At 38.1% G+C, this 10283-nt stretch overlaps 1 protein-coding gene across 6 annotated transcripts in view; it reads left to right on the forward strand.

Moving 5' to 3' along the window:
* Positions 1 to 1151: 1151 nt before the first annotated feature.
* The window catches only part of LOC25491955 (trithorax group protein osa), a 13645-nt gene continuing 4513 nt past the window's right edge, over positions 1152 to 10283 (forward strand). The window contains exons 1-9 of one of the 6 annotated variants that reach the window (XR_003011485.1): positions 1153 to 1342; positions 1610 to 1868; positions 1970 to 2185; positions 2281 to 5361; positions 5549 to 5733; positions 5829 to 5935; positions 6056 to 6178; positions 8490 to 8636; positions 9710 to 9844. Coding sequence is in view for 2 of the 6 variants with exons in the window: in XM_013600004.3 (XP_013455458.1) it covers positions 1662 to 1868; positions 1970 to 2185; positions 2281 to 5361; positions 5549 to 5733; positions 5829 to 5910 (3771 nt within the window). In the remaining 4 variants the exon portion in view is untranslated. Of the gene's footprint in view, positions 1343 to 1609; positions 1869 to 1969; positions 2186 to 2280; positions 5362 to 5548; positions 5734 to 5828; positions 5975 to 6055; positions 6608 to 8489; positions 8637 to 9709; positions 9845 to 10283 lie in introns of those variants that run through there. The other 5 variants (XR_003011486.1, XR_003011488.2, XM_013600003.3 and 2 more) reach the window with 5 other exon arrangements.

Genomic DNA, 10283 nt, shown 5'->3' on the forward strand with positions numbered 1-10283 from the left:
CCTCTGATTTAGAGGTCCTTCAAATAATATTTGTCTACTTCTCAGCATGGAGATTATGTACCTTCAAACACTCCACAATCAAGTTAGTAAGCTTTGTGGGTGAGATGTATCTAGAGTAAAAAAATGAGTGTACTTGGATGAAGTCTATGAGTTAGCCTTTATAGCGGGAAACCAGAGATTATGACCCTTGAACCATTACATGGACAACTATGAAAGATTATGACGTTATCATTAGATGAAAATGGTTTAATAGCAGTTTTAGCCCCTAAGTTTTAAGAAGTTGCGATTTTGGGCCCCTAAGAAAAAAAAACTAAAAAACCGCCCTTAAGTTTTGCCCCTGTGGCAGTTTTGGCCCCTTAGGCCAATTTTGACTCGGTCAACGCACACATGTTTATTTTTTTAGTAAAAAAAATATATTTGAATAATTAAAAAATAAAAAATAAAAATTTTTTAATTATTTTTTTATTTTTAATAAAAAACTTTATTTTTAATTTTTTTTAATTACAAAAATAAAAAAAATTATTTTTTAAATAATAAAAAAATACACGTGTGCGTTGACCGAGTCAACACTGACCTAGGGACCAAAACTACCACATGGGCAAAATTTAGGAGGCGGTTTTATAATTTTTTTCTTAGGAAGCGAAAATCGCAACTTTTTAAAACTTAAGGGGTTAAAACTGTTATTAAGCCGATCAAAATTTAAGAAATGAATTTAAGAGAGAATCAACGACATAACAATTTAAATTTGGATAATATGACTAACTACACAATTAAAATAACTAGGCTAAAGTGCACTTTTCGCCCCCTATGTTTAAAAATGTTGCGATTTTGACCCCCTATTAAAAAAATGGCAATTTTGGCCCCTTTCATCCCAAAATTGCTGAGAAGACGCCACGTGTCCCAAAAAAGGGGCTATAATCGCAACTTTTTGTAAAGATAAGGGGTCAAAAAGCATATTTCCCTTATGTTAGGAGGTCAAAAGAGCATATTTCCCGAAACATAGGGGTCACTTTTGCCATTTTTTTTAATAGGGGGCAAAATTACAACTTAGAGGACGAAAAGTGAAGTTTAGCCAAATAACTATTATCTCAATCATATTAACTATGGGAACCGGCAACGCCGTCGTTTCAATGAGAGCCCGTAGTGGGGTTTTATATTAGCGAAGCTAGGGGGTGCAACCAACACACACCATCCTTGTGACTTGTCTGTTTTCTTCACCTTTCACCAATAAAAAACGCATTTTTACATTCGTACTGAACTTTCTTCGTTTCCGCCACCCCCTTCTCTCTCTCCCCTCCGCAACGCAATCTTGCTCCAAACCCTTCGATCTCTCAACTTTCCGGTAACTGCTTCTCATTTCATTTCAACTCTTTCATACCTACAAACACGATCTTCCACAATTTTCTTTTTTCTCATTCAAATTTTTTCAGTAGCAGGTTTTGTTTTTCGTGTTGAATCGATAACATTTTCACATAAACTCTGTTATTGAATCTTTGCAAAATCTGTTAGGTTTAACCTATTATCGTTGTCATTCGAGTTTTTTATTTTATTTTGCATGTTAAGTGTTTGATGTTTTGACTGAATGAATTTATTGTGTTTATGCAATTAGGTTTATGCATGATTGGAGGTGAAGCTGTGATTTGATTACATAGTTGTTCAAAATGGGTTTTGATAATGAATGTATAATCAATATTCAATCACTTGCTGGAGAGTATTTTTGTCCCGTTTGTCGCCTTCTCGTGTTTCCGAATGAAGCTTTGCAGTCACAATGCACTCATTTATATTGCAAACCATGTTTGACGTATGTCGTCGGTACCACCAGGGCGTGTCCTTATGATGGTTATTTGGTCACCGAGGCCGATTCAAAGGTTCGAATGTAGTTATGTGTAATGTGCAATGTGTGCTGTTTTCTTTTGTTTTTTCCTCGGTGTTTATGAATTTGTGTTTTGGGTGGTTTAATTGGTTGCAGCCGTTGATTGAGTCGAATAAGACATTGGCGGAAACGATTGGGAAAATAGCTGTTCATTGTTTGTATCATAGGAGTGGATGTTCATGGCAAGGAACTTTGTCTGATTGTACATCTCATTGTAAAGGATGTTCTTTTGGAAATTATCCTGTTGTTTGCAACAGGTGCGGGCTTCAAATAGTGCATCGTCAAGTAGAAGAACATGCACAAACTTGTTCGGTAAGTGTGTGTTTATGTGTATATACATTAGTAAGTTTTTTTTTCGTCTTTTGCTCGTAGGCTGGTTCCTAAATCTTATGTTTGTTAATTGGCAGGGTCAGCTACAGCAAGGGGCGGTTACCGGCCAGGATTCTTCAGCTACCAGTGCTACTGCTGTTGCATCTACTGATCAGACCCAGGTTGCGGTTGCTGCTCCAGCTGCGGCAACAGCTTCGCAACCTGCGGCTTCTCAAACAGCTGTTGCAACTACTGCAGCTGGGCATGTTGCGAATCAGCTACCAAATTCAGCATCTCAAACCCAAGCTTTAGGTCAAACTGTTGTGCAGCCAACGGCGGAGCAATGGTATCAACAGCAGCAACAATATCAACAATACTACCAGCAATACCCCGGACAAGATCCATACCAACAGCAGTATCAACAGTATTACCCCTATCAACAGTCTGCTGTTCCACAATACCAACAGGCCTATGTCCAGCCTCAACCTCTGCCACAGACACAGACACAGCCACAGCCCCAGTTGCAGGCTCAACCTCCAGCACAGCCTCAGGTTCAAGGACAGTCTCAGCCAGTGTCACATGTGCAGACTCCTGTGGCCCCACAATCTCAGAATCAGATGCAAGTTCCCCAACAACCACAGCAGCTTCAACCTGCTGTACAGCCACATGGGCAGATGAGTCACCCACCTGGCCATGGTCAAGCCTTCCCCCAGCCTCAGTCTTATCCTTACCCTCAAGTTCAGCCTCATTCTGGGCAACCTCAACCTCAACAACATACTCAAATCCCTCCTTATCAGCAACCTCATCCTCAAATGCAGCATTCACAGCCTCAAAATCAGCAACCAGTTCAGAAGTATCCTGTCCCTCAACCTCAACAACAATTGCAACCTAATAATGCTCCAGTTCAACATCCTTCTCAGCCTCAGATGCAATCTCACCAACCCATGAATCCTAATGTACAACCTCAAGTGCAAAATGCAATGTCACATGCAGTGACAGGGAATCACTCTTATCCCCAACCTCTGCCTCATCAGAATATGCAAATGGGAGCCCCTCAATCTAATATGCACTTGAATCCCCAAAGCGGGCCTCAACTCCCGGGCCAGCATTCCGTCCAGATGCAGAATCAGTTTCCTCCGCAAACTCCAATGATGCGCCCAAATCAGTCTCATGCTATGTATCCTAACCAACAGCCAGGTTTTATGCCTTCAGCTGTTCAAGGTCAAAACACGCCTCCTCTACAACAGCAGCAAGGATATACTCCTAATCAGCCAACTGGGCAAACCAACCAACGTCCTATTTTGCAACCGGGTCAACAAATATTACCTCAGCAACCATTTTCACAACACCAGATGCCTATGCCATCTCATCCACGACCGCAAGGTCCAGTACATTCATTTCCCAAGCATGCTTATCCACTGTCGAAGGGTAATACTGCACTATCTCAAAATGCCGTTGGAAGACCTCCCAACCATGCAGGGCATGTACAGCCATTTGCACAATCTGCCAATACAATTCCTGTTAGACCAGGGAATCAGAATTTGTTGGTTGGGACCAATAATCAAGTGCATTCAAGGGCACAGGGTGATGTCACAGAGCAACAAACTGACTCTACCTCTGGGAAAATTGGAAAGAGTGAGTTGAAATCTGAAAGAGAAACAAATTTGAAAGCAACTGAGGTTGGGAGTAAGCAAAATAGCGAAGATCCACACTCTTTGAAGACTTTAGACCCAAATGCTAATGCATTAGAAAATGGTGATACATTGAATAAGAATGTTGAGAAGGGAGAGGCTTCTGAAGGAACCGGGGTTCAACATAATAATAATGATCAATCTGTTATTCAAGGCAATGCGATTCAAGATGGACCTCCAGTGAAGGCAGAGACTAAACTCTCTGAATCAGAAACTAATAAGCTGCACAGTGATGACAGACCTCCTTCTGGTGCTGTCAATCCCGCACCAGCTGTCTCTCAAACCAATGGTGGTCATAGACCTGGCATTGATGAATATAAAGGGGATTTAGCTCAGCCATCTCATCCAGCTTCTTTCCAGCAGAGATCTTCTGCAGTGTTGACATCACAATTGCCACTTCCATCAGGTCCAAATCAGCCTCTCTCTGCAGCAAATGTTTCAACTCTTCTCAGGAATCATGGAACTGCACCTGCTCTTCCTTCAGGACAGCCCTTAAACTCAATGGATAATTTTCAGCCAACCATGTTCAAGCAACCACATGGTTCTGACGCCCAGTTTAATATTCCAGGGCACACCTTTCAACCCCAGCCTCATGGTGGACCCCCTGCAGGACTGTTTAACCAAGTTCATGAACCGCCATTCCATTCCGGAGCTTCCAATTTTTCTCGAAGTGGAGGGCCACAGTTTGGTGCCCCACCACATGGAGATATGCACGGTGGAATGACAGCCAACTTTCAACCACATGCCCGTGAAGGTTTTGGTGTGCAGGATGAAAGGTTCAAATCTTTCCAGATTCATAGTCAACAAAATATTGATAGGAGAGAGTTTGAAGATGATCTCAGGAAATTCCCCAGGCATGAAGCTGGAAAGAGACCATTTGGTTTTCGTGATGATGCCATCAATAAACCAGGTTCAACTCTTCATCCTGGTCATCTTGGACCAGGTCCTGGATACGGAATACATCGTATGGATGGTATGGCTCCAAGAAGTCCTGGTAGTGAATACATTGATATGCCTTCCCGGAGATTGGGGCCCCTCTCTGGTAGTCTTATTAGTAAGTCAGGTATAGATGATTTTGAAGGCAGAACTGCAAGTCGATTAGGTGATTCAGCTGGCATTGCATTCCGTGATGGTCGGTTTCCTCATCCCCCTAGCCATTTGCATAGAGATGAGTTTGATGGTTTTGGTAACTTGCGAATGGGTGAACATCCAAGGAGGGGAAATTTCATTGGTCAGGATGAATTTGCTGGCCATTTCCAAAGAGGTGAACATTTGGGTCCACATGATTTTCCCAGACATTTGCAGCTTGGGGAGCGTATTGGTTTTGGCGATCATCCTGGTCATATGCGAGCCTTTGAACTTAGTGGTTCACGGAGTTTTGAATCTTTTACCAAAGGCAACAGGCCAGGTCATCCACAGCTTGGTGAACCTGGGTTTAGGAGCAGCTTTTCCCTTGCAGGACTTAATAATGATGCTGGATTTTTAACAGTAAGTTTTGATTATTGACATTCATTTGTGTCTGTTATTCTTATCAGTTAGTTTAGAGTTGGAGACGTTGAAGTTGTGTTGATTGAATGTGGAAGTTTTTGAGTAATGTATTGTGATTGTTGTTTCTTTGTGCATTGAAACAAGGTAATTGGAATTGATTTGTGTTTATTACTTTTGTGTTTTCCAGGGAGATACCAGGTCGTTTGATAATTTGAGGAGAAGAAAGGCTGCCAGTATGGGGTGGTGCCGGATATGTAAAGTCGACTGTGAAACAGTTGAAGGTTTAGAATTGCATTCTCAAACAAGGGAGCACCAGAAGATGGCCATGGATATAGTTAAAACAATCAAACACAATGCGAAGAAACAGAAACTGTAGGTTTTTTGTTGCTGTTCTTGATGTTGTTTCATACTTGTGGAAAAATTTAAGCTTTCCTGTGAAATATAAACCCTTGGTTAATGTTTTTTAGAATACCCAGTGAACAATCCTCAGTTGAAGATGGAAACAAGACACGGGCTACTGGTTTTGAGGGTCATGGAAATAAGCATTGAGTGGTTGTGATTTGCGGTTGTTATGGTACGCTCTCATGCTGTTTTGTTGAAAGAAGTTGCTATGGTATTATTGCATTTAGCAATGCTCGTCATTCCACTGCCCTTTCCTTTTTCAAAATTATTTACGCTGTTCATGTCATTTCAGGTTGCAGCTATCATGTTAAATGGAAATGCGTTTTGGATCTGATGTCCTGTGGCAGTTAAGTCATTTCAAGTTGCAGCTATCATGTTAAATGGAGATGCTTTTTGGATCTGATGTCCTGTGGCAGTTAAGTTGTTGGTTTTTGAATTTGAAATCCGTACTTCATAACTAGAATAGTTGTCTCAACCTTGGTGCTATTTAGCAGTTTATGTCATTTCATTCTGCATAGGTTACTTACATGCAATTGGTAAGTGCAATTTTTATGGATTGCAATATTTTGTTTTTCAATAGAAGCCTCCTATTGACGATCGTGCATTGATGGTAACTGAATATCCTGGTGTTTCCCTAGTTATTGTTTCTCGATCAACCCTATCAAATTTTCAATATTCCAGGCTGTTATCTTTAGCCTATCTTATCTTTTAGAGAGGGTTCACCCCTTTCGGTGTCTTGGATATTTTTCTTGAAACCCAGGTTTTTTTTTTTACTGTGCTATAACGAGGGGACAAAATTGTCATCACAATTTCTATATAAATAGATACCACTTAAATTTGTCCTTCAATTATTCTATAATTTGCATTCTAAAAGTCAGTTTATATTCAGTTTTAAAATTTAGAAAGAAAAAAAATTCTATGGATTGGCCATTAAATTTCCTCAATACCCACATCCCGAGAGCTGCAAGCATTCGTTAGATGTTGGGTTCAATGATGTCAAAGGTGCACTGAAGCTGATAGGAATGTGCTTACCTAGTTTTCAGGCGACACCCTTTTCAGGAACTTGCCTTTGCTTCCCTAGCAAACTTGTAGGTTAATAGTTGCTGGCAATCCATATTGCTTGTTAAAATTAGGGTTTGACATTAGTCTTGGTTAGAATCACGATAAGTGTGCAGGAATTGTGCCACTTCAGTGATTCCAATGGTTCTTATTGCAGAACAAAAATATTAAATTAGATTGCAACTGACCTGTTTTGTTCGTGCATGCCACAAGATTAAGGTTGCTTATCCCTGCTTCTAATATTTTTTAATTAAAAAATAAACATATGGACAAGCTGACATTTCTCCTGTAAATTACTACATCGAAATTAGCCTAGCTGTTCCTATTATTTATTTTACCAAGGTCGAATCTCATCAACATAGTCTTAGCTCTAGTTAAAGATGTATTTCAGTAGGAAAGATGTGAACCCAGTCATTAGAAAAAGGGAAGTATTAAATTTGGTGAGAATGTTACCAAGTATTTTGAAGAGAAGAAAATAATACAACTGTGTTGATCACAGCAGATTAATGTTGAGACGTGAAAACATGAATTGCATTTGATATAAAACAACCAAGAAATCATTTGTAACTATAGCGGTGCCGGAGCGACCATTCTCTGCGTGTTCGCGAATTGCAAATTGTATGGTGGGTTTCGTAAACACAAATGTGATTTATCTGAAAAAACCTATATCTGGAGGAAATTCAGAGTGATCAAATAAAAAATGGCTGATGCTTAATGCAAACGGGGGCTATCTTTTTCTTCTATTTTAAAAAAGTTTTTTTTTTTTTTATTAATGGGAAAACTAGAAAAGAATGTTCCAACATAGTTTTTTTTTGTCTCACATTTGAGCAGTTTGAGTGTCACTGCGTCAGGTGTTTAGATAGCTATTCCATGTTATTCATTAATTGCCCAAATTTACTGGCTTTGTACGTGAAAAATTTCGTAGCTAAGAGATTTAAACAACTTTTGGTTTAAAATTATTAATCAACGATTACTGACTCTAGGGGTGTCAAGGAACGAGTTGGGACAAATATTATGTTTCTCACCTGGCCCTAAATTTTAATTTTGCTAAAAGCTTAAACTTGAATCCAACCCTAGACTAGAGTAAATCTGATGCTGTGCAAGTCTAATCATGACCAGGTCGAAGACTTGATGTGGTCTTCTTGAAGTACAAACAAAATAAAATGATAAAATTATCATACAGTTACGTATAAAAGAAAAAAAATTCATGCAATTATTAAATATACCATATACCATAGTTGTCAATAGCAGCAAATAGTGCTGCGATAGTGGCGGAGCGTTGTGTTGCAGTAGTTAACAATATAAACTAATTATAAAATTGCAAAGTAACACAATTAAATAAAAATAATATTATATAGTAAATAAAAGAACAATAATTGAATAGTGTAATAAATAATATAGTAGTTTAAACTAATAGCAACATTTTTACTTGTATATAATCAATATTTGTATAAAAATATTTAAATATATAGTATACATTTGATAAATATATATAAAAATTTAAATAGCGGCCATCCCGCTACATGCTATCTTGCTATCCCACTTTCGGGGTTGGCTGCTCCCCTAACCGGGATTGACAACTATGCCATATATTTGACCCTAAATAGGCTGTGTCAGGTCATGAACACACTGGCTATGATTTAGAGTATAATTTTCTACCAATACAGGCGGGCGGATCCAGACATTTGGTACATGTGGGGCTAAAATCTGACAAACATTTGCGGTTGCTACCGGCAAAAGGAAAGCTAACCTCAAAAGCTTATGAATTGTAGCAAATATGTCGCACTTGTTTGTTTCCACAAGTTTTGCACAAGGTTGTTTACTTGCTGTTCTTATTCTTAACATATTGTGTTTTATTTATAAAGGGTAATAATTATTTTGGTCCCTGAATGTGTAAGGAGTAACCATAATAGTCCCTCAATTTATCAAAATTTTAAAATAGTCCTTGATTGTGCACTTTGTTAGTCAAAATAGTCTTTAACATTAAAATAATTTGTTAATATTGTCATATTAGTCCTTCAATATACTTACTTATTGTCACTTTAAAAACTATTTTGACTAATGAAGTGTAAAATCAGAGACTATTTTAAAATTTTAATACATTAAAAGACTGTTGTGACTACTCATTACACATTCAGGACCTAAATAACTATTATGGCTATTTATAATTAAAAAAATATGGAAGTTCCATGTGGGGCTTTAGCCACACATGGACTGTGAATGGATCCGCCCCCGAATACAGAGATATGGCAATACGTAGGCTTGTCAAATGGAAAAGTTTACTAGAGAACAGGATTTTCAAGTAATGGAAAAGTTTACTAGAGAACAGGATTTTCAAGTGCTAGAATTGAGTTACAACAATTATGATATATTTGTTTAGAATTATGTGATCCATGTCATGTACCAGCAATATGTAGAATTGAGTTACAACAATTAAATTTGTATCATTGATCCATGTCATGTACCTCCAATATAGTTTTCCTCTATGTTGGTTTTGAACTGCATAGCATTCTAAGCTTAGACAAAACATGACAGATAGATTTAAAAAAAATAAAAAAAGCATAAATGACTTTGATGGTAGCTTCAAATCTGACATTTAGGGTGTGTTGGTTACTTTGGGAGTTGTGTCTAAGGATTGCTTTAGTACTTGGGGAGTTGTGTCTTAGGATTTCTTTAGTTCTTGGAAACCTTTTCCAATTGTTGGAATTCAAAAGGGATGTCATTGTCATCATTTTACTAATATTCATCTAAGATTATTCAACTGTAGTGCAAGTGACCTATAGTCTATATATGGATTCAAATAATATGAAGTGGTGATAGTGGCAATAATTTGAAAATGTTGTCTTCTAATTTAGGGGTTGTTGGATTTTTGTTTTTTTATTCCTAGAATCGCTTCCTAGTTAAAGATTATACCATCTTTCTATCACAATGTTGGGAGCTTTCATTGAAGTGGTGAGATAGACTTCTTGATTGGCGATTCTGGGTCTCAATCTCTACCTTGTCAATGTGTGTTTTTTATCAGGTTCGTGATTTTCAATCTTAATAATTTATGTTAACAAGTTCCTTATTAACTAAAATAACAGTCTTTACCTTAGCCTGACTGATTTGAACTGTCTATTGAATGATCAGTCTCTCTTGTTGATTCTTTTCCTTCTGTGAATCTTTTTTTTTATCAATGATACTAATTTTATGATCAAGTAGAATAGCTAACCTTGTGCCGCGCTCATTCCGAGACAGTGAACCTCAATTGTCTGTTAGCTCTTTTGAGCTCAATTTTAGGAATAACCCCACTTTCAATCCAACCCCCTTTGAACAATAAAACTCTTCAATTGATATTTAGTGATAGGTATGAACATTCTAAGTTGCTGCCTACAATAATGGTGATGTCTCTTTTGTGGCAGGATGTAGTTCTTATGAGTCCTAAGTTAGGACTACAACATGAAAACATAATTAGCTTTCTG

Source organism: Medicago truncatula, chromosome 4 (genome assembly GCF_003473485.1).
Source record: "Medicago truncatula cultivar Jemalong A17 chromosome 4, MtrunA17r5.0-ANR, whole genome shotgun sequence".
Classification (NCBI taxonomy): domain Eukaryota; kingdom Viridiplantae; phylum Streptophyta; class Magnoliopsida; order Fabales; family Fabaceae; genus Medicago; species Medicago truncatula.